Source organism: Scyliorhinus torazame, chromosome 12, assembly GCF_047496885.1.
Source record: "Scyliorhinus torazame isolate Kashiwa2021f chromosome 12, sScyTor2.1, whole genome shotgun sequence".
Lineage (NCBI taxonomy): Eukaryota > Metazoa > Chordata > Chondrichthyes > Carcharhiniformes > Scyliorhinidae > Scyliorhinus > Scyliorhinus torazame.
In genome coordinates, this window is record NC_092718.1 from 11,298,743 (window position 1) to 11,322,546 (window position 23,804).

At 48.8% G+C, this 23,804-nt stretch overlaps 1 protein-coding gene across 2 annotated transcripts in view; it reads left to right on the top strand.

The window, feature by feature from the left end:
- Window positions 1-21,411: 21,411 nt before the first annotated feature.
- The window catches only part of LOC140387390 (uveal autoantigen with coiled-coil domains and ankyrin repeats protein-like), a 196,602-nt gene continuing 194,209 nt past the window's right edge, over window positions 21,412-23,804 (top strand). For both annotated transcript variants that reach the window (XM_072470420.1, XM_072470423.1), the window contains exon 1: window positions 21,412-21,631. In XM_072470420.1, the coding sequence (XP_072326521.1) occupies window positions 21,584-21,631 (48 nt within the window). In that variant the 5' untranslated portion in view covers window positions 21,412-21,583. The remainder of the gene's footprint in view (window positions 21,632-23,804) is intronic.

A 23,804-nucleotide genomic window follows, 5' to 3' on the forward strand; every position in this document is an offset into this window, starting at 1 on the left:
CGATGAGTTCTTCGGAATGGTGAATCTGCAGCCCAGCATGTATGACATCCCGACTCGTGAGTGCAGGATTATGCTGCGGCCTGACGCCAAGAAACAGAGAGGAGTCCATGCACCACGCACCACGAAGGGTCCCAGCCTCCACACAAGAAGATGATTTGTTTATTGAACATGAAGAGAACGATCACAACTCCGAAAGAAAAAGCGATGATTTGTCCAATGAACAATACACACAATACTGCTCAGACATGGCTGAGTTATTCAGAGATACTGATCACAGCATCAGCAACACAGTTGAAAAGCTCAATACGACTCTTCTCATTGTAGATGAATCCAATACCAGGGTGCCATGGCAGATCGTCGGCACATTGGATGACAGCAATACACAAGACGAAGACAACGCCACACAGAGAGCACAAAAGGACTCTGTTGAGAGAGCACAGATGGACTCTACAGCGAGAACACTGCATGACTCCATAGAGAGAGCGATGAAGGACTCCACAGAGAGAGCGATGACAAACTCCACAAAGAAAGCGACGAAGGACTCCACAGAGAGAGTGATGAAGGATTCCACAGAGAGAGCGATGAAGGACGCCACAAAGAGAGCGACGCAAGCCTCCACAAAGAGAGTGACACAAGCCTCCACAGACAGCTCAGTGACAGACTCAAAAATGGAAGCAAGCAAATATTCCATAGCGAACGCCATGCATGTAGAAGACCATGAAGATCTATCAAGCTTATTTGAGCCACCAGAAGAAGACACTGAATGTCTACCCACTGTATGTTAGACAAGTGACGAAGAAATCACAATTCCCATACAGGATGGGCAGCATCACAGTAAGACTGACATATCTCAGCTCGTCTGCACAGAAGCACTCAATAATCAGAGGACGTTCACCCATGAGTCCAGAGGGACCACGTCAATTGAAATCTTGAAGATTTTGACTCCAGAAAAGGAGCACAAAGAATCACAGATGATTCAAATGAACCTGAAATGATTCCAAAAGAGGAGCACCTAGAAATCAATGATGATTCAAGTGAACCAGAAATGACTCTAGACCAAGTGACCAAGTAAGCCAAGAAGAGGAATTGAATCCACCACAAATGACTGATGTCACCAACATCAATGCAACATCAGATCATTATCACAATTCTCAAGAAGATACGCTCAATGTAGCAGATACCACAAAGGACACTGACACCAATAACTGTGACAATGACTCAAATCATCCACATGGCACACTCAATGAGCGCAACAAGAACAACAAAAACCGCAAGAAGCACAGCAGAAACAAGAACAACAGCAGCAACAAAAGCATGCAGTGCAACAAGAACGACAAAAGCAACAAGAAGCATCCCAGAAACACCAAGCACAACAAGAAAAAGAACAAGAATAAAAGTGAAAACAATGAAAACAGAATCAACAAGCCGACAAAAAGAACAACAAGAACGACAACAACAAGAATGCCAATGAAAACAACCAAGACAGAAACGACAGAAACAACAAGAACGACAACGAAAACAACAAAGACAAAAACGACAAAAACAACAACAATGAAACAATGACCTGTACAACATGGTACAACTCTGCACGTGAAGGACAATGCCACAGCACACTGCGAAACAATGCCAAGACTACAAACATGCCATGGCATGATAAAGAATCTCACGAATTCACATCTGCTCCAGAAGAAACAAGCAAAACAGCTTTCATGAACGATGACACACAGAATCAATACCACAAACACAGGAAAAAGTTGAGGTCAGACAACAGTGCGACACAGAATCGCTACCCGCAATCAAATGGAACAGGGGAAAAAGGTGTCCACATCATTAAACGACTCATCAGCAAAGCAGCCGAGTCACGTTCTGACATCAGCCTAGCTCTGTTATCGTACCGAGCAACCCCACTGAGCTCAGCACTGTCGCCAGCGCAAATGCTCTTCGGCAGAGACATCCGGACAACCCTACCAGCAAAGCAATTCCGAGAACCCAGCAACGCACCGGTTCTCGATGACATGCAGGCACTATGCTCCAAACAATAACTATACTACGATCAACATGCAATCCCACTCAAGCCACTGACAATAGGTGATACCATCAGAATCAGGGACCCAGAAGGTGGATGGGCTGAGCCACGGTGATCAGGCAGGAGGCACCGCGGTCCTACATTGTCAAATCGTCTGCGGGACTTTTTCGCCATAACCGCCGGGATCTATTAGAGATTCGACCTACAACACCAGTATTTCCCACACTGGACTTGACCGAGTCCATTTGTCCACAGGACGTTCCTCGCCACACAACACCAGACAGTACTCTTGATGACATCAAACCATCATCCCTACCAGCACCGTTAATAGAATTTTTCATAGAATTTACAGTGCAGAAGGAGGCCATTCGGCCCATTGATACCACAAACACAGGAAAAGGTCGAGGTCAGGCAACGGTGCGACACAGGCGCTTAAGCAGAAGCCGCAAGGCACCCAACCGGCTAGATTTGTAACGACACTTTGACACACGCACAAGTCGAATATGGACATTTCTCACGATGGACTCACAACACAGTTAATTGTTTCTGTATTACTTTTATCATTTTCACAGTGTGCAGATTTGCATATTCTCACCACTTGTTATGTACAGTTTTCTTGAGGCCAGTCTAGAAAACATGTCCAATAAAAGGGGGGGGGGATGTAGTGATCTGTACAACTATACATACATCTGCACATACACCAGGGACTACAGACAGATGTAACAGCCACAGCATCACTAGAGGGCAGCATCAGAGACAGGTATAAAGGGTCCAGCCCAAGGGAGGATCCGCCTCTTTCAGAAGCACAGGGCTAGTGAGCAGCAGCAGACAGAGACAGCTCAGCATAGGCAGTTTACCTTAGCTTCACAGGTCATACCCCTCGACTGTATTATATCTAGTTAAGCTCTGGAAACAGAACAAACCCACTGAATAAAGTATTTGTGTTAACTGGAAGTCTACAATCTTTATTCAGACTTAGAGAATAACATACTGTTTACTTCAGCAAAGAAAGGGGATGTGAGGGGGGATCTCATTGAGACTTTTAAAATTCCAGCAGGACTAGACAGGGTAGATGCAAGGAAGATGGTCCTGATGGTGGGTGTGTCCAGAACCAGGGGTCACAGTCTGAGGATTCAGGTTAACCATTTCGGACAGAGAAGAGGAGACATTTCTTCACCCAAAAAGTGGTGAGCCTGTGGAATTCATTACCACAGGAAGTAGTTGATGCTAAAACATTGAATATATTCAAGAGGCGGCTGGATATAGCACTTGGGGAGAATGGGATCAAAGGCTATGGGGAAAAAGCAGGATTGGGCTATTGAGTTGGATGATCAGCCATGATCGTGATGAATGGCGAAGCAGGCTCGAAGGGCCAAAAGGCCTCCTCCTGCTCCTATCTTCTATGTGTCTATGTCAGTGACTAGGGAGCATAGGTTTAAAGTGCTAGGGAGAGGGAATGAGGAAAGATTTGTTTCACTGAGAGGGTTGTGGGGATCTGGAACTCATTGCCTGAAAGGGCAGTGGAGGCAGAAACACACACCTTGATTAAAAGGTCTCTGGATATGCACCTCAAGTGCCGTATCCTGTAGGGCGATGGACCAAATGCTGGAAAGAGGGATTAAGTTGGGGTGGCTCGTTTTTGGGCTGGCATAAATACAATGGACCGAGTGGCCTCTTTCAATGCTATGATTCTACCTGATAAATGTAGCCCCTAAAACCTGTTCTTGAGTCAACATTGAAGAACCCCACTTCAGGCATCATGAAGTAGGCTTAGCAGACTTGAGTATATTAACAGCAAGTCTTTAATAACAACTCAGCACTGTACATACAGTGCAGGGTCCAGCTGTGGAGCCAACTTCGTCCTAGGTCTTTGCACATTTCTGTCTAAGTTTAGACTGTCCATGGCTCTGGGCCATGTGTGGTATGGTGGCACAGTGGTTAGCACTGTTGCTTCACAGCTCCAGGATCCCGCGTTCAATTCCGGCTTGGGTCACTGTCTGTGCGGAGTCTGCACATCCTCCCCGTGTCTGCGTGGGTTTCCTCCGGGTGCTCCAGTTTCCTCCCACAGTCCAAAGATGTGCAGATTAGATGGATTGGCCATGCTAAATTGCCCTTTGTGTCAAAAAAAGGTTAGGTGGGGTTACTGGGTTATGGGGATAGGGTGGACGTGGGGATTAAGTTTGATGTTGATTTGATTTGATTTATTGTCACATGTACCGGAGTACAGTCAAAAGTATTTTTCTGCGGCCGAGGAACGTACACAGTACGTTACATAGTAGACAAAAGAATTGGTTACAGAGCGGAACAAGAGGCCAAACAAAGCAAATACATGAGCAAGAGCAGCATGGGGCGCCGTGAATAGTGTTCTTACAGTGAACAGATCAGTCCGAGGGGGAGTCGTTGAGGAGTCTTGTAGCTGTGGGGAAGAAGCTGTTCCTATGTCTGGATGTGCGGGTCTTCAGATTTCCGTATCTTCTACCTGATGGAAGGGTCTGGAAGAGGGCAAAGCCTGGGTGGGAGGGGTCTCTGACAATGCTGTCTGCCTTCCTGAGGCAGTGGGAGGTGTATACAGAATCAATGTGGGGGTGGCAAGCTTGTGTGATGTGCTGGGCTGAGTTCACCACAGTCTGCAGTTTCTTGCGATCTTGGACCGAGCAGTTGCCATACCAGGCTGTGATGCAGCTGGATAGGATGCTCTCTATCGCACATCTGTAGAAGTTTGTCAGAGTCAATGCAGACATGCCAAATCTCTTTAGCTTCCGTAGGAAGAAGAGACGTGTTGGGCTTTCTTGACTGTTGCTTCAACGTGAGTGGACCAGGACAGATTTTTGGTGATGGTGAGCCCCAGGAGCTTAAAGCTATCGACCATCTCCACTTCGGAGCCATTGATGCAGACGTGAGTGTGTTTCGTGCTACGCTTCCTGAAGTCGATGATCAGTTCCTTGGTCTTTCCAACCTTTAGAGAGAGGTTGTTTTCTGTACACCATGCAACCAAGTGATTTATCTCCCTCCTGTAGTCTGATTCGTTGTTATTTGTGATACGGCCCACCACAGTCGTATCATCCGCAAACTTATAGATTGAGTTGGAGTTAAATCTTGTCACACAATCATGCATGTATAGGGAGTACAGTAGAGGACTGAGCACACATCATTGCGAGGCTTCGGTGTTGAGGATTATTGTGGAGGAGGTGCTGTTGCCTATCCTGACAGATTACGGTCTGTTGGTGAGGAAGTCGAGGATCCAGCTGCACAGGGAGGGGTCAAGTCCAAGATTGCAGAGTTTGGTTATTAGTCTTGTTGGGATAATGGTGTTGAAGGCGGAGCTGTAGTCTATAAACAGCAGTCTCACGCAGGTGTCCTTGTTGTCGAGGTGTTCGAGTGTTGATTGCAGAACCAATGAGATAGCATCTGCTGTGGATCGGTTGCTGTGATAGGCAAACTGCAGTGGATCGAGGCCATCTGGGAGGCTGGCAGTGATCCGGCTCATGACTAGCCGCTCGAAGCATTTCATGATAACAGACGTTAGGGCCACCGGTCGGTAGTCGTTGAGGCAGGCTACCTTGTTCTTCTTTGGTACTGGTATTATGGTGGTCTTCTTGAAGGAGGTGGGAACCTCAGAGCGGAGGAGTGAGGTGTTGAAGATATCAGCGAATACAGTCGCCAGCTGGTCAGCGCAGGCTCTGAGTGCTCGCCCAGGGACTCCGTCGGGGCCCGCCGCTTTCCGCGGATTCACTTTCAAGAAGGCAGCTCTTACCTCTGAGGCTGTAATAGTGGGTATGGGCATGTCCAGGGCTGTTGGGGCAGATGGCACTGATACATTGGCTGACTGCTCAAAGTGGGCATAGAACTTGTTCAGATCATCAGGTAGGGATGATCTTTCCAAGGCCTGGTGCAGACCTAATGGGCCGAATGGCCACCTTCTACACTGCAAATTCTATGATTCTTACAGCACTGTGTGTCTGGTACTATACTCAGTCCCACATTAACCCTGTATGTACCAGACCCTTATACTGCACCCCCCCCAAGTATTTATCCCGTGGATATAGAGTTACTTTAGTTTACTTAAAGACTTGCAATGTTATAAGTCTTGTGCATTTACCTCATTGTTACAACACTAATGCTATTCTAACTATGCTATTCAGGGACTGCAGCGCTTCAAGTAGGCAGCTCACCACCACCTTCTGAAGGGCAACTAGGGATGGGCAATAAATGCTGGCCTAGCTAGTAACGCCCACATACCGTAAATGAATTTTTAAAAACATACTGGCTCTTACAATATTAACATTAACATTCTCACTGCCCCATCTCCTCCCTCCAAGGTTCAGGCGGTTTGGAGGTCTTCTAAACCTTTTGTATCTCGTTCACCATTTTGCCGGGAAAGCGATAGGCTCAGGTTATTCTGGTTCGTGTTGTTGGTCTGGCATTTGGCTTCATCTGTTTGACCATTGATATTAAAGCACGCCTGGCTGGTCCGGCTGGGTTGGTGGTGCATGGTTATTGGTCCACTTTCTCCTTTCCTGCTGGGTGGACCAACATTGTACCGTCTGCTTGGCGGTGCCTTCTCATCTTTAGGCCGGCTGGAAGCTCTCTGAGGCTGAGAAAGGGTGTTCCTTCGCCAAGAATGAGATCGAGTAGCGTATTCACCTCTGCTTTTTGCTGTTGGTAGTTGCTCGCAGGTTCCAGAGGTTCTGGCCCGTTGGTTGGAGGTTATCATGTGCGTACAGTGGCTGCTGTGTCTACTGGCTACACCATCATCACAGTTGGAGGGCGAGACTCCTCAGACTGTTGATCCTTCTCTGCTACTATTTCCACTGGGGTTGCTATGGTAATCCCACGTGCGGTAGGTTGGTCTGAGCACCGGTGACCTTCCAGGATCCGGAATGATGATGGACAAACATGCTCCACATCAAGAGACGAGAGATCGCAAGTGACATCCGAGTATGAGCATTCGTTCATGTTTGAGGGAACCAGGACTGTGCAGCATTGGCTGGCTAACGATAGTGGTAGTCTTGGTATCTCCTGCTGGCTGAGGTGGATACAGGGCTACCCAAGCATCGGTGCTCAGAACAGGGAAAGGCTGATCCTGGAGAACGTCCATCAGGTATGTTGAAAGGAAATGAAAATCGCTTATTGTCACAAGTAGGCTTCAATGAAGTTACTGTGAAAAGCCCCTAGTCGCCACATTCCGGCGCCAGTTCGGGGAGGCTGTTATGGGAATTGAACCGTGCTGCTGGCCTGCTTTGGTCTGCTTTCAAAGCCAGCGATTTAGCCCTGTGCTAAACAGCCCCTATGGTTTGTAGCCATACCTCAGTGATTCAAGGATCATGCTGATGATCAGGGGTCAGATTCCCCTGAGCTGTGGAGTGTCCCTTGTTTGAATCCAAAGGCCGAGGAGCCATGGTTCCTCATTTGGCAGGATGTCATACTGGGGCTGGTTTCAGGAAGCAAGTTAAGATGCTGCACCCATTAACTGTAGAACTATTTCTTTGCTGCTAATGTACTTAATTCTTGTGTTCAAATTAAAGTTTGTTTTTATCATAAAAGCTGTCCTCTGGTCAGTGTTATCATTCCTGCGGTGCAGTAACATTTCCTCACAGTTTTACCAAATGCAGATAGTTGGGAGTTCTAATCCAAGATCTTAATGAAATTGGGGTTTAGGTCCAGGCCCATAACAATCGGAAACAGTGCGGGTGAACTGATATTGTGGGAATCGTTTTTTTTTAATATAAATTTTGAGTACCCAATTCATTTTTTCCAATTAAGGGGCAATCCACCTGCCCTGCACATCTTTTTGGGTTGTAGGGTTGAAACCCACGCAAACGCGGGGAAAATGTGCAAACTCCACACCGACAGTGACGCAGAGCCGGGATCGAACCTGGGGCCTCGGCGCCGTGAGGCAGCAGCGCTAACCACTGCACTCACACCCGCGAATTCCCGATGGGGTGGGGGTGCCACAATGGGAAACCCCGTCGGTCGCCTGCCGGGACGGAGGATTCCGCTGCCAGCACCCGGGACGGAGAATCCCGTCCCATATGTTTCAGAACTTAAAAAATAATATTTTTAAAATTACAGATATGGACTTTTTTTCTTCCTTTTGAATTAATTTTTCTATCTCTTGCTTTGAGGCAACATTTTCTTTCCAGGCTCATGGAGAGAAAACCCGTTGCCAGGGTTTTGACAAAGCGATGTTTGACTGAACTGCTCACAGGTGTGCAGAATTACCCACCTTGTCTGTTCCAACTCTCGTGATCTGCCGCTGGATTGTCCTCTCTCTCTCTCTCTCTCTGTGAAGAGGGACTTGAAAGATAATTTTCTAGATGAGGAACTTCGCCTGTGCCAGTTTATATTGGAAACTTCCAACTGTTTACTTGGAAAATATATGCCTTCCTCTGAAGAATGTTGACACTGGTTTGGGAGTCATGGTTGTGAATTTGCATCTTACAATTCCATGACTTAACGTCTTGGACTGCAGACATGAGCATTACTATTCTGAATCTGTGTTCAATTTGCTTCATACAGCGCTACCATGGCTACAGGAACTTAAAGCTACTTGACAAATACATTTTTTTTTTAGTACACACTATAACATTGATAATGTGATGCTATTTTTTTAAAACTTGTGCCTCACAGCTGCCAATATTCGAAAGTTTTGTATGGCCGCATTTTCTCTGCCTTAAAGACAGTGATTTGGCCACCACAGCCTTCTGCGGCAAAGAGTTCCACAGATTCACCACCCTCTGGCTGAAGAAATTCCTCCTCATCTCAGTTTTAAAGGATCGTCCCTTCAGTCTGAGGCTGTTACCTCGGGTTCTAGTTTTCTCTACTGGTGGAAACATCCTCTCCACGTCCACTCTATCAAGGCCTCGCTGTACCCTGTAAGTTTTAATAAGATCCCCCCTCATCCTTCTAAACTCCAAAGAGTACAGACCCAGAGTCCTCAACCTTTCATCATACGACAAGTTCTTCATTCCAGGGATCATTCTTGTGAACCTCCTCTGAACCATTTCCAAGGCCATCACATTATCCCTTACATACAGGGCCTGAAGTATCATAGAATGGTTACTGCACAGATCGAGGCCATTCAGCCCATCATGTCCACTTTGTTAGAGATACTCAGCTAGTCCCACTCCTCCCCTTAGACTTGTAAGTATTTTCTCTTCAGATAATTTGGTAGTAATGATGTTAGATGTGAAGTTAGTGTTGCTAGGATATGGATAGCAATCAGGAACATGACCTTCTCTGATCTCTTCCCCTCCTGCAGGGAAAGTGAAGCCAATTTTCACTGCACCAGATGAGGTCAGCTTAGAAGGCACTGATTGAGGAGGAGACCTGCACCTTTTTTGGTTTGTACGGTGCAGGTTCTCAGATACCAATGGCAAAATGTGTCGTGAACACCAATAGTCCAGTGGTCCATTCTGGCAAAATACATTCCAACTCTCCATGATGTTTTTGTTGTTGTAATCACTACTGCATACGGCAGTAGTGAGCGCTAATAATCAAGGATGCTGCTGTTTCTCAAGTGCTTACCGCGGTAATATTAGCAGATAAATTCTTGCAGGTGGACGCTCAATAAAATAACAGCTGCCATTTATGTAGCATTTTGACATGGAATAAAGCCCAAAGGTCCTTCACGAGAGCCTAATCAGGCAGAAATTGACACTGAATCAAAGATGGAGGTAATAGAGGGGTGACCTCCGTGATCCTCGCTCACGTATACACTTCCGAAGATTGCGACCAGAATGCTGAGAATTGAGAATATGATGTGTGTTGCTAGCACAGACTGAAGATAAACCTGTTTTTTGTGAGGTTAACTAAGAGAAAAAAAATAGCGGCTCACAGAAATAACTCCTCTACACCGAAGAAGAGTCAATTTGGCATGCACCTGGGGCCCCAAATCCCCTGGGAGACCCCACAAGTGCTGTTCTGTCTGGTCCCTGTTTGTGGACACAGTTTTTCTTTCAAAAAATATACTTTATTCATAAAATCTGTCATAAACATTACAGAACATTTCGAATTGTCTTGTCTGTACATTTACATCAGAGTTACACATTCCCTTGACTTTCTTCCATTCAATTTTGATAACATTACACACATATCGCTCTTTACGTTACAATTCCTTCTTAAACATTTACATTGTCATGTTTCTTTTATACATTGGAGTGTTGGTGGCCCAGACCGAGGGGGGTTTACACTGTTACCCGCCCCTCGGTGTACATTTCCTGGTAAGACCTTACACAGTGGTCTTTCCTCATTGCGCCTTGGCGGCAGCTGCCCCAAGCTTGAGTGCGTCCTTCAGCACGTAGTCCTGGACCTTGGAATGTGCCAGTCTGCAACACTCGGTCGAGGACAGCTCTTTGCACTGGAAGATCAGCAAGTTTCGGGCAGACCAAAGAGCGTTTTTCACCGAGTTGATGACCTTCCAGCAGCAGTTGATGTTTGTCTCGGTGTGTGTCCCTGGAAACAGTCCGTAGAGCACAGAGTCCTGTGTCACAGAGCTGCTCGGGATGAACCTTGACAGATGCCACTGCATCTCTCTCCAGACCTTCTTTGCAAAGGCACATTCAACAAGGAGGTGGGTGACTGTCTCATTTCCCCCACAGCCACTCCGAGGGCAGCGTGCAACGGCGCTGAGCCTTCGGGTATACATGAAGAATCTGATGGGGAGGGCCCTTCTCACCACCAGCCAAGCTAGGTCTTGGTGCTTGTTTGCAAGTTCTGGTGATGAGACGTTCTGCCAGATGGCTCTGATAGTCTGCTCAGGGAACTGTCCAATGTCCTCCACAGTCTCCTTTTCCCTGAGGGCCTCGAGGACATTACGTGCTGACCACTGCTTCATTGCCTTGTGGTCAAAGGTGTTTTTCTTCAAAACCTTTTCCACGTGAGACAGGTGTTACGGCACGGTCCAACTACTTGGAGCGTTCCATGGCAATGAGGCCAGGCCCATCCTTCGTAACACCGGGGACAGGTAGAACCTCAGTATGTAGTGACACTTGTGTTTGCATACCGGGGTTCCACACACAGCTTGATGCAGCTGCACACAAAGGTGGCCATCAGGATGAGTGAGACGTTGGGTACGTTTTTCCCTCCCTTATCCAGAGGTTTGTACATGGTGTCCCTTCGGACACGGTCCATCTTGGATCTCCAGATGAATTTGAAGATGGCCCGGGTGACTGCTGCGGCGTAGGGTCGGGTTATGGGCCAGACCTGCGCTACGTGCAGTAACACCGAGAGTACCTCACACCTGATGACCAGGGTTTTGCCCGCAATGGAGAGGGAACGTTGCTCCCACCAGCCCAGTTTCTGTCTTACCTTGGCGATGCGCTCCTCCCAGTTTTTGGTGCACGCCCCAGCTGCTCCGAACCATATCCCCAGCACCTTCAGGTAATCTGACCTGACAGTGAAGGGGACAAAGGACCGGTCGGCCCAGTTCCCAAAGAACATGGCCTCGCTCTTGCCGTGGTTTACCTTGGCTCCCGAGGCCAGTTCAAACTGGTCGCAGGCATTCAAGAGCCTGCGTACAGACGCGGGATCCGAGCAGAAGACGGCGACGTCGTCCATGTACAGGGAGGCCTTAACTTGCACGCCTCCGCTGCCTGGCATCGTCACTCCTCTTATACCCGGATCCTTCCTGATGGACTCGGCAAAAGGTTCTATGCAGCACACAAACAGGGCCGAGGATAGAGGGCAGCCCTGCCTGACTCCTGATTTGATCTGGAACTTTTCTGATTCCCACCCCTTGATTGAGACTGCGCTATAGATGTTTGTGCAGAGCAGTTTGATCCAATTGCGAATTCCCTCCCCAAACCCCATTTTGGAGAGCACATCCATCATGTAGGTGTGCAATATTCTGTCAAAAGCCTTCTCCTGGTCAAGGCTGATGAGGCAGGTGTCCACCCTCCTGTCCTGCACGTAGGCGATCGTATCCCTGAGTAGCGCGAGGCTATCAGAGATCTTCCTGCCGGGTACAGCACAGGTCTGGTCAGGGTGGATCACCAACTCCAGAGCAGACCTGACCCAATTGGCGATGAGCTTGGCTAGAATTTTATAATCCACATTCAACAGTGAAATGGGTCACCAATTTCGAATTTCTTCCTTTTCCCCCTTCTGCTTGTAGATGAGGGTGATGATGCCTTTCCTCATGGATTCTGACATGCTGCCTTCCAGAAGCATACTCTCGTACACTTCCAGCAGGTCTGGGCCCATCCAGTCCCACAGAGCCGAATACAACTCAGCCGGACAGTTTTTTCATTTCAAAAAATATACTTTATTCATAAAATCTGTCATAAACATTACAGAACATTTCGAATTGTCTTGACTGTACATTTCCATCAGAGTTACACATTCCCTTGACCTTCCATTCAATTTTGATAACCTTACACACATACCGTTCTTTACGTTACAATTCCTTCTTAAACATTTACATTGTCATGTTTCTTTGATACATTGGAGTGTTAATGACCCAGACCGAGGGGGGTTTACACTGTTACCCGTCCCTCGGTGTACATTTGCTGGTAAGACCTTACACAGTGGTCTTTCCCCATTGCGCCTTGGCGGTAGCTGCCCCAAGCTTGAGTGCGTCCCTCAGCACGTAGTCCTGGACCTTGGAATGTGCCAGTCTGCAACACTCGGTCGAGGACAGCTCTTTGCACTGGAAGATCAGCAAGTTTCGGGCAGACCAAAGAGCGTCTTTCACCGAGTTGATGACCTTCCAGCAGCAGTTGATGTTTGTCTTGGTGTGTGTCCCTGGAAACAGTCCGTAGAGCACAGAGTCCTGTGTCACAGAGCTGCTCGGGATGAACCTTGACAAGTACCACTGCATCTCTCTCCAGACCTTCTTTGCAAAGGCACATTCCACAAGGAGGTGGGTGACCGTCTCATTTCCCCCACAGCCACTCCGAGGGCAGCGTGCAACGGCGCTGAGCCGTCGGGTGTACATGAAGAATCTGACAGGGAGGGCCCTTCTCACCACCAGCCAAGCTAGGTCTTGGTGCTTGTTTGTAAGTTCTGGTGATGAGGCGTTCTGCCAGATGACTCTGACAGTCTGCTCAGGGAACCGTCCAACGTCCTCCACCGTCTCCTTTTCTCTGAGGGCCTCAAGGACATTACGTGCTGACCACTGCTTCATTGCCTTGTGGTCAAAGGTGTTTTTCTTCAAAAACTTTTCCACGAGAGACAGGTGGGATGGCACGGTCAGGGTGGATCACCGACTCCAGAGCAGACCTGACCCGATTGGCGATGAGCTTGGCTAGAATTTTATAATCCACATTCAACAGTGAAATGGGGCGCCAATTTCGAATTTCTTCCCTTTCCCCCTTCTGCTTGTAGATGAGGGTGATGATGCCTTTCCTCATGGACTCTGACATGCTGCCTTCCAGAAGCATACTCTCGTACACTTCCAGCAGTTCTGGGCCCATCCAGTCCCACAGAGCCGAATACAACGCAACCAGTAAGCCGTCGCTTCCGGGAGTTTTACTCGTCTCAAAGGACCTGATGGCCTTAGTCAGCTCTTCCAGAGTTAGCGGTGTGTCCAGGTTTTCCCGTTCGCTGTCGCCTAAGACTTCCGTGATAGACGACAGTAAGGTCTGGGAAACAGGGTTATCAGTTGGCTTCAGATCATACAGTCCGGCATAAAAGGATTTACTGATCCTCGGGATGTCAGACTGCGATGACTTTACAGAGCCATCTTCCTCCTTCAGGCTGCTGATCACAGAGGTCTCTCTGTGCACCTTTTAGAAGAAGAAACGTGAGGACTTTTCATCCTGCTCCACGGAGTGGACTCTGGAACGGAAGATAACCTTGGAGGCCTCCGAGGTGCAGAGCGAGGCTTGCTGGCTCTTCACCTCTTGGAGATCCTCCTTGACATCAACCCCCATCGACTGCAGCTGGAGCAAATTCTGCATACATTTCTGGAGCCTGGACATGGCCCCTCGTCTCTCTCTCTCACCTTTTGAACGCCTTTGAGGATGAAAAACCTTTTGATGTTCCCCTTGATTGCTTCCCACCAGAGATGTGGAGACTCAAAGAGGGATTTCATGGTTCTCCAACCTTTGTAATCCCTTTTAAGTTCCTCGAGGTTCTCTGGAGTCAACAGTTTTACATTCAGCTTCCATGTCCCCCTGTCCGCCCCCTGGTTTTCCTGCAGGTGGCAGTCGGCCAGTAGGGGGCAGTGGTCAGAGAAGAACACCGGCTTAACAACGGTGGACCTGACTGTGACAGCACGGGACACAAAGAAGAAGTCTATCCTGGAGCGGACGGACCCATCTGGCCGTGACCATGTGTATCTACGCTGCGCTCCATCTGCAGGGTTGCTGAAGACGTCGAGCAGCTTGGCGTCTTTTACCGTTTCCATGAGGAGCCTGGACATAGCGTCTAGTTTACTGTCGGCTCTGCCGGATCGTCCAGCCGCATCGATGATGCAGTTGAAGTCACCGCCCAGAATGACCGGCTTGGGGGTGGCCAACAGCAGTGGGAGTTGCTGAAGGACTGCCAGCCACTCACTCTTTACGGCCGGGGCGTACACGTTAATGAGTCTGAGAGGGACGTTATTGTATAGAGTGACCACCAGAAAGGGCAGGCAGTCAGTGCAGGAATCCCCTGTTGTTGTCCCCCTCTCGAACAGATATACCCCTTTGGATACTGTCGGGGGGATAGCCTATCAGGGGAAAACAGCAGCAGCCAGAGCAGTGGCACCACGGCTGGCTCTGATGTTCAGAAGGGAGGGTCAAAGCGCAGAAGAGTAATAGTGATAGGGGACTCTATAGTCAGGGGCACAGATAGGCGCTTCTGTGGACGTGAAAGAGACTCCAGGATGGTATGTTGCCTCCCTGGTGCCAGGGTCCAGGATGTCTCCGAACGGGTAGAGGGCATCCTGAAGGGGGAGGGCAAACAGGCAGAGGTCGTTGTACATATTGGTACTAACGACATAGGCAGGAAGGGGCATGAGGTCCTGCAGCAGGAGTTCAGGGAGCTAGGCAGAAAGTTAAAAGACAGGACCTCGAGGGTTGTAATCTCGGGATTACTCCCTGTGCCACGTGCCAGTGAGGCTAGAAATAGGAAGATAGAGCAGCTAAACACGTGGCTAAACAGCTGGTGTAGGAGGGAGGGTTTCCATTATCTGGACCACTGGGAGCTCTTCCGGGGCAGGTGTGACCTGTATAAGAAGGACGGGTTGCATCTAAACCGGAGAGGCATAAATATCCTGGCCGCGAGGTTTGCTAGTGTCACACGGGAGGGTTTAAACTAGTATGGCAGGGGGGTGGGCACGGGAGCAATAGGTCAGAAGGTGAGAGCATTGAGGGAGAACTAGGGAATAGGGACAGTGTGGCTCTGAGGCAGAGCAGACAGGGAGATGTTGCTGAACACAGCGGGTCTGGTGGCCTGAAGTGCATATGTTTTAATGCAAGAAGTATTACGGGTAAGGCAGATGAACTTAGAGCTTGGATTAGTACTTGGAACTATGATGTTGTTGCCATTACAGAGACCTGGTTGAGGGAAGGGCAGGATTGGCAGCTAAACGTTCCAGGATTTAGATGTTTCAGGCGGGATAGAGGGGGATGTAAAAGGGGAGGCGGCGTTGCGCTACTGGTTCGGGAGAATATCACAGCTGTACTGCGAGAGGACACCTCAGAGGGCAGTGAGGCTATATGGGTAGAGATCAGGAATAAGAAGGGTGCAGTCACAATATTGGGGGTTTACTACAGGCCTCCCAACAGCCAGCGGGAGATCGAGGAGCAGATAGGTAGACAGATTTTGGAAAAGAGTAAAAACAACAGGGTTGTGGTGATGGGAGACTTCAACTTCCCCAATATTGACTGGGACTCACTTAGTGCCAGGGGCTTAGACGGGGCGGAGTTTGTAAGGAGCATCCAGGAGGGCTTCTTAAAACAATATGTAGACAGTCCAACTAGGGAAGGGGCGGTACTGGACCTGGTATTGGGGAATGAGCCCGGCCAGGTGGTAGATGTTTCAGTAGGGGAGCATTTCGGTAACAGTGACCACAATTCAGTAAGTTTTAAAGTACTGGTGGACAAAGTTAAGAGTGGTCCTAGGATGAATGTGCTAAATTGGGGGAAGGCTAATTATAACAATATTAGGTGGGAACTGAAGAACATAGATTGGGGGCGGATGTTTGAGGCAGGATCTACTCCCATTTGGAAGCAAATGGACGTATTAGTGAGAGGCAGCACGGTTTTGTGAAGGGGAGGTCGTGTCTCACTAACTTGATAGAGTTTTTCGAGGAGGTCACTAAGATGATTGATGCAGGTAGGGCAGTGGATGTTGTCTATATGGACTTCAGTAATGCCTTTGACAAGGTCCCTCATGGTAGACTAGTACAAAAGGTGAAGTCACACGGGATCAGGGGTGAGCTGGCAAGGTGGATACAGAACTGGCTAGGCCATAGAAGGCAGAGAGTAGCAATGGAAGGATGCTTTTCTCATTGGAGGGCTGTGACCAGTGGTGTTCCACAGGGATCAGTGCTGGAACCTTTGCTCTTTGTAGTATATATAAATGATTTGGAGGAAAATGTAACAGGTCTGATTAGTAAGTTTGCAGACGACACAAAGGTTGGTGGAATTGCTGATAGCGATGAGGACTGTCGGAGGATACAGCAGGATTTAGATTGTTTGGAGACTTGGGCGGAGAGATGGCAGATGGAGTTTAATCCGGACAAATGTGAGGTAATGCATTTTGGAAGGTCCAATGCAGGTAGGGAATATACAGTGAATGGTAGAACCCTCAAGAGTATTGAAAGTCAAAGATATCTAGGAGTACAGGTCCACAGGTCATTGAAAGGGGCAACACAGGTGGAGAAGGTAGTCAAGAAGGCATACGGCATGCTTGCCTTCATTGGCCGGGGCATTGAGTATAAGAATTGGCAAGTCATGTTGCAGCTGTATAGAACCTTAGTTAGGCCACACTTGGAGTATAGTGTTCAATTCTGGTCGCCACACTACCAGAAGGATGTGGAGGCTTTAGAGAGGGTGCAGAAGAGATTTACCAGAATGTTGCCTGGTATGGAGGGCATTGACTATGAGGAGCGGTTGAATAAACTCGGTTTGTTCTCACTGGAACGAAGGAGGTTGAGGGGAGACCTGATAGAGGTATACAAAATTATGAGGGGCATAGACAGAGTGGATAGTCAGAGGCTTTTCCCCAGGGTAGAGGGGTCAATTACTAGGGGGCATAGGTTTAAGGTGAGAGGGGCAAGGTTTAGAGTAGATGTACGAGGCAAGTTTTTTACACAGAGGGTAGTGGGTGCCTGGAACTCGCTACCGGAGGAGGTGGTGGAAGCAGGGACAATAGTGACATTTAAGGGGCATCTTGACAAATACATGAATAGGATGGGAATTGAGGGATACGGACCCAGGAAGTGTAGAAGATTGTAGTTTAGTCGGGCCGCATGGTCGGCACGGGCTTGGAGGGCTGAAGGGCCTGTTCCTGTGCTGTACATTTCTTTGTTCTTTGTTCTTTAACGTCTGCTACAAGGAGGCGTCCACCCACTACCTCCTTAATGCCGGATACAGTACTGAACGGTGCTCGCCCGAGGTCTCCGAGGAAAAGGAGTTAGATCCCAACGCCTTGGTTACCTCCGGGAACTGCACATTAAAGTGAGACTAGTTGTCTCGCTCTAAAATGCAGATTTGCCAAAACGTGATCCCGCCCACAATGGGCGGGCTTCACATCCCGACCTCTTGCGCGATCGCGTTAGATCTCCCGAGGTGCGGTGAGCTGGGTAGATCCTGTAGCGGAGTCTCGCATCATTTACCGTAGTTTGCTGACCGATGATGGAGGCGGCAGTTCCTGCATCTATCTCCATCACTAGATGGTGTCCATTTACCTGCAGTTGATCCAAATTGATGCCACTTTAGGGACCGTGATACAGTGCGTGTCATCCTCCCAGGGTGGGCCCCATGGAAGGCCCTGGCTCGAGGCCACCGCACCGTCTGTCCAGAGCGACGTGTTCTTTGCCAATTCTGGCGGACATGGTTGCCGAGTGTTCCAGAACCGCAAGCTTAGCAATGCTGCCGGCACGGCGGCACAGTGGTTAGCACTGCTGCCTCACAGCCCAGGAATCCGGGTTCAATTCCGGCATCGGGTGACTGTGTGGAGTTTGTACATTCTCCCCGTGTCTGCATGGGTTTCCTCCGAGTGCTCCGGTTTCCTCCCACAATCCAAAGATGAGCAGTTTAGGCCATACCAAATTGCCCCTCAGTGTCCAAAGGTTGGGTGGGGTTACGGGGACAGGGGCTGGGGGTTGGGGTGTCTATGTAGGCGCTCCTTTGGAGGGTTGGTGCAGATTCCAATGGCCTTCTTCTGCACTGTCAGAATTCTACGTTGCTATAATACACCCCGTTGCCTTCTGGGGAGGTTTCATGCTGGTCTCTGGTTGACCGTTGAGTCCAGATGCGGCCTTGCACAGGAGGTTGTTGTTTGGCGGTGAACTGGTCATTTAAGCTGCCTTGAGCAGGCGCTGGATTCCAGTACGGGAGTCGAGCAACACCACGGATACCAAAGTCCATGAGGTTCCTGAACTTCCTTCTCCATGTTCTCGCGGGACAACGCCAAAACAATGCCTTTCTTCAAAATCAAGCATCGGCTCCACCATCAGCTTCTTCTGAGTGGCCATGTTATCAATTCCGCACACCAATCGATCCCTTAACATCTCTGAAAGAAACGGACCAAACTCGCAATGCTCAGCCAGCCTTCAGAGCCGAGTTAAATAGTCCGTAAGTGACTCCCCAGGAGTCCGCACAGCAGTGAGAATCAGTACCGTTGCATAATCATGGACAGTTTTGGGTCATGATGGTTAGATACCAACTCCACCAATTTGTCAAAGGATTCTGAGTCCGGAGCAGCCGGGTAGTTGAGACTTTTAATGATGCTGAAGGGGCAGCACGGTGGCGCAGTGGTTAGCATTGCTGCCTCACGGTGCCGAGGTCCCAGGTTTGACCCAAAGATGTGCAAGGTAGGTGGATTGGCTACACTAAATTGCCTCTTAATTGGAAAAAATGAATTGGATACTCTAATTTTATTTTAAAACAAAATTATGCTGAAAGTTGGGGCCCTGCAATCAGTCAGGAGGATTACTTTCTGTCGATCCATTCCACTGATGCCGTTAGCCTGGAAAACGTAACTCATTTGCTCAGCATATTGGGCCCAATCTTGGAGGCCTGCATCGAAGACCTCTAACTTCCAAAAGAGCGGCATTTTAAAAAAGTCTGTCCAATACATTGCTGCATGGCAATATCCCGGAGCGACTGGGAAGGCCAGAATCGGAATTTAAGTTTCTTTTACCTCATCGCCAGTATAAATACCCAGGAAGCTGAACGGTCGAGTAAACACTGGTTTATTCACGGTCATCAGAATCTGCTCTAAGGCCGTAAATACACACAGTGTAGAAGTCCCGACATGATGGTCCCTATCGGGGCCGCCGTTTATATCAGATTATTATGAGCCCCAGCTGGGCGAGCCTCCCGTAGCAGGGAAGCTCATATTCCTCACGTCCCACAGGAAGATCAATCTGGGTATCCCCGTGGATTTTAATAATAATAATAATAATAATCTTTATTGTCACAAGTAGGCTTACATTAACACTGCAATGACGTTACTGTGAAAATCCCCTAGTCACCACACTCCGGCGCCTGTTCGGGTACACTGAGGGAGAATTCAGAATGTCCAATTCACCTAACAAGCACGTCTTGTTAGGTGAGTGCGGCCTCATCGGGGCATTCCCCACAGAGGCCCCCCAAAACAAAATATGTCCCGTGGACGGCATGGTGGCTCAGTGGTTAGCACTGTTGCTTCACAGCACCAGGGTCCTCGGTTTGATTCCCGGCTTGGGTCACTGTCTGTGCGGAGTCTCCCCGTTCTCCCCGTATCTGCGTGGGTTTCCTCCGGGTGTTCCAGTTTCCTCCCACAAGTCCCGAAAGATGTGCTGTTAGGTGAATTGGATATTCTGAATTCTCCCTCTGTGTACCCGAACAGGTGGCGGAGTGTGGCGACTAGGGGCTTTTCACAGTAACTTCATTACAGTTTTAATGTAAGCCAACTTGTGACAATAAAGATTATTATTTATCAATCTCCACCTATCACTGACCCTCTCTCCAGCCCCACTGCTCCCCTCCCCCTCCCAATTGTATAAACCTCATCTTATTTTTTGAAATAAATTTAGAGTACCCAATTATTTTTTCCAATTAAGGGGCAATTTAGTGTGGCCAATACACCTAACCTGCACATTTTTGAGTTGTGGGGGTGAAACCCATGCAGACACGAGGATAATGTGCAAACTCCACACAGACAGTGACCCGGGGCAGGGATTGAACCTGGGCCCTCAGCATCGCAGGCAGCAGTGCGAACCACTGCGCCACCGAGCCGCTCCACCTCATCATATTTCAGTTCTCTCTAGCTTTGTCGAAGATTCACCCAGACTCACAATGTTAGCCCTGTTCCCTCTCTCCTCAGATGCCCAGATTGTCTGGCAATTTTCTGTTTTTGTTTTGGATTCCCGAGGACCTGGGTTCGGTCCCGGCCCCGGGTCACTGTCCGTGTGGAGTTTGCACATTCTCCCAGTGTCTGCGTGGGTCTCATCCCCACAAGGAAAAACGATGTGCAGGGTAGACGGATTAGCCACGCTAAATTGCCCCTCAATTGGAAAGAAATTTGGCACTCTAAAAAGCTTTTGTTTCGGGCTTCCCGCATCCGCAGTAATTTGCTTCCGTCAATGTAAATCCAAGTTTATTTTGCAAAACAAATTGGCAAGGGTGGGCAACTGCTAGCTCAGGAGTGCTTACTGCAAAATGGCAGCTCAGGAATTGGGCAACAGAGGGTACAGACTGGGGAGGGTGTCCAGGTGGCTGCAGGTGGCACCCGTTGACTCCAGGTAGCTGCAGGTAGCTCCAGATGTCTCCAGGTAGCTCCAGGTGGCTGCTGGTGACTCCAGGTAACTGCAGATAGCTACAGGTGACTCCAGGTAGCTCCCAGTGGCTCTAGGCGGCTCCAGACCACCAGGGGCTGGTTTAGCACAGGGCTGAATCGCTGGCTTTGAAACCAGACCAAGGCAGGCCAGCAGCACGGTTCAATTCCCGTAACAGCCTCCCTGAACAGGTGCCGGAATGTGGCGACTAGGGGCTTTTCACAGTAACTTCATTTGAAACCTACTTGTGAAATTAAGCGATTTTCATTTGTTTTCAGGTAGCTCCCGGTGGCCCCTTACCTCCCAGCCTCAGGTGTGGCGCCTCCAGGTGAGGCTGCCGCAGGCCCTGCCCCCTCTCCAGCCGCCGGCCAATCAGGAGGAGGAGCATCCCCGCCCCGCCCCCCCCTCCCGGGCCGGGCCGCTATTGGCCGCCCCGCCTGTCCATCAGCTGCGCCGTGCGTCAGGTGAGCGGCAGGAAAGTTGCGGCGGAGTTTGTGCGGCGGAGAGTGGGCGCTGCGGCCGGGAGATCGGACCCCGTCCTGCCAGCCCTACCCCACCCCACCCCATCTTCGCTCACCCACCGGACATCAGACAACAAACCTCCTCCTGGGGAAAGTTCGGAAACTTTTCCGCTGAAGTGAACCATGAAAAGTTTGAAGTCGCGGTTGAAGAAACATGAAGCGACTCTCAATGTAAGTTCCCTCTCACTCAGCTCGATCTCACTCCCTATTTCCGAGGAGTGGCGACAAACTTTCCCTCAGGGAGTTAACGGCACCGAGTGTATTCCTCCGATCCCCTCCCTCTCTCCCTCCCCCCTTCTCCCTCTCTCCCTCCCCCCTTCTCCCTCTCTCCCTCCCCCCTTCTCCCTCTCTCCCTCCCCCCTTCTCCCTCTCTTTCTCCCTCTCTCTCCCTCTATCTTTCCCTCCTTGCCTCTCTCCCTCCCCCTCTTTCCCTCCCCCTCTTTCCTTCTCTCTTTCCCTCACTCCCTCTCCCTTTCTCTCTTTCCCTCTCTCCTTCTCCCTCTATCTTTCCCTCTCCCTCTATCTTTCCCTCCTTGCCTCTCTCCCTCCCCCTCTTTCCTTCTCTCTTTCCTTCTCTCTCTCCCTCTATCTTTCCCTCCTTCCCTCTCTCCCTCTCTCTTTCCCTCTGACTCCCTCCCCAGTTGTGTGTTCATTTGAAATGCATCACCAGCCCCAATTGAAACACGACTTTGTTTTTGTTCTCAACATCCCAAATCTGCCCCTCCTCGTGTAGGGTGGGGGGCAGGATTAAAAAAAAAAAAATTTGCAGTTCTTTCTTTGAGGAATGGGGAGAACAATCAAACTGCAAAGCCAGCAGCTTGACATCAGGTGGAGTTTGTTATTCGGTTGGCTCAATAAGTTTTGACTGGGAAGAATCTTTAAGCAGTGACATCTTCAGTTGCTACTGACACAGAACACCACACTCAGGCCCCTATGTGGATTGCTTCAGTACGCCCTGGTTTGTTAGTGGGGTTTGACGGTGAATTCAAAATGACCAGACTTGCTCTTAACCAGGGGTGTTCACAAAATGATTTTGGGTGGAGGCTGTCTTTTTTTTGTGTGTGTGTGGCTGTTATCTTGAACCCTGCAGATGACATTTCAGACTTCTGATCACTCCCAGGTGTCCCATTAGTCCTGGTTTTATGGTTGTTCTGCCTTGTAATCATTCCCAGATATCTGTGCTCTATAGAAAGTAGCTGGGAGCTTGATTATTGCCTTGTAATCATTCCCAGATAGCTGATATTGTCTGTACCTCTGCATTGGCACTGTAGCACTATTTGTTTCCAGTTAGTTTGAACAAAATATAATTTTGACATGTGTCTTTCGGTATGCTGTTGCTTTTCACAGTTGCTTCGTTGCAGTGTTTATGTAAGGCTACTTGTGACAATAATAAAGATTTTTATTATTTTAAGCTTTTTAATAATCTTTATTGTCACAAGTAGACATACATTAACACTGCAAGTTACTGTAAAAAGCCCCTTATCGCCACATTCCGGTGCCTGTTCGGGTACACAGGAAGAATTTAAAATGTCCAAATTACCTAACAGCACGTCTTTCGGGACTTGTGGGAGGAAACCGGAGCACCGGAGGCAACCCACGCAGACACAGGGAGAACGTGTAGACTCCGGACAGACTGACTCAAGCCGGGAATTGAACCTGAGACGTGGAGCTGTGAAGCAATAGTGCTAACCACTGTGCTACCGGGCTGCCCATTCTATTACTCCATTTGACTAGAGAGGTTTACAGAGTATAAGTATGTATCTTGAGTAGTAATAGGGGTGGTGCAGTAGGTAGCAATGCTGCCACACGGCGCTGAGGACCCGGGTTCGATCCCGGCCCCAGGTCACTGTCCGTGTGGAGTTTGCACATTTTCCCGTGTCAGCGTGGGTTTCAACCCCACAACCCATAGATGTGCAGGTTAGGTGGATTGACACACTAAATTGCCCCTTAATTGGGGAAAAAAAGAATTGGGTACTCTATAAAATTTATTTTCAAAATCTTAAGTAGTAATTTTGGAATAGTTGTAATACAGTAAATAGTAATTTTGTAATAGTGTATTGCAGCTCTGTAAGAATGTCAACCCTCTCCACGCTCAGCTCATTTTGTTCTGATTATTAATATATATACATGTTTGCGTGGGTTTCACCCCACAACCCAAAGATGTGCAGGGTAGGTGGATTGGCCACGCTAAATTGCCCCTTAATTGGAAAAAAATGAATTGGGTACTCCTAAATTAAAAAATAAATTAAATTAATATACATACTTGCGGGTTTTTTTGCTTTTGAAAATCAATATACTTATTGAGGTAGTGACTGGATTCTGTGGTTGTGAACCACAATGTCTA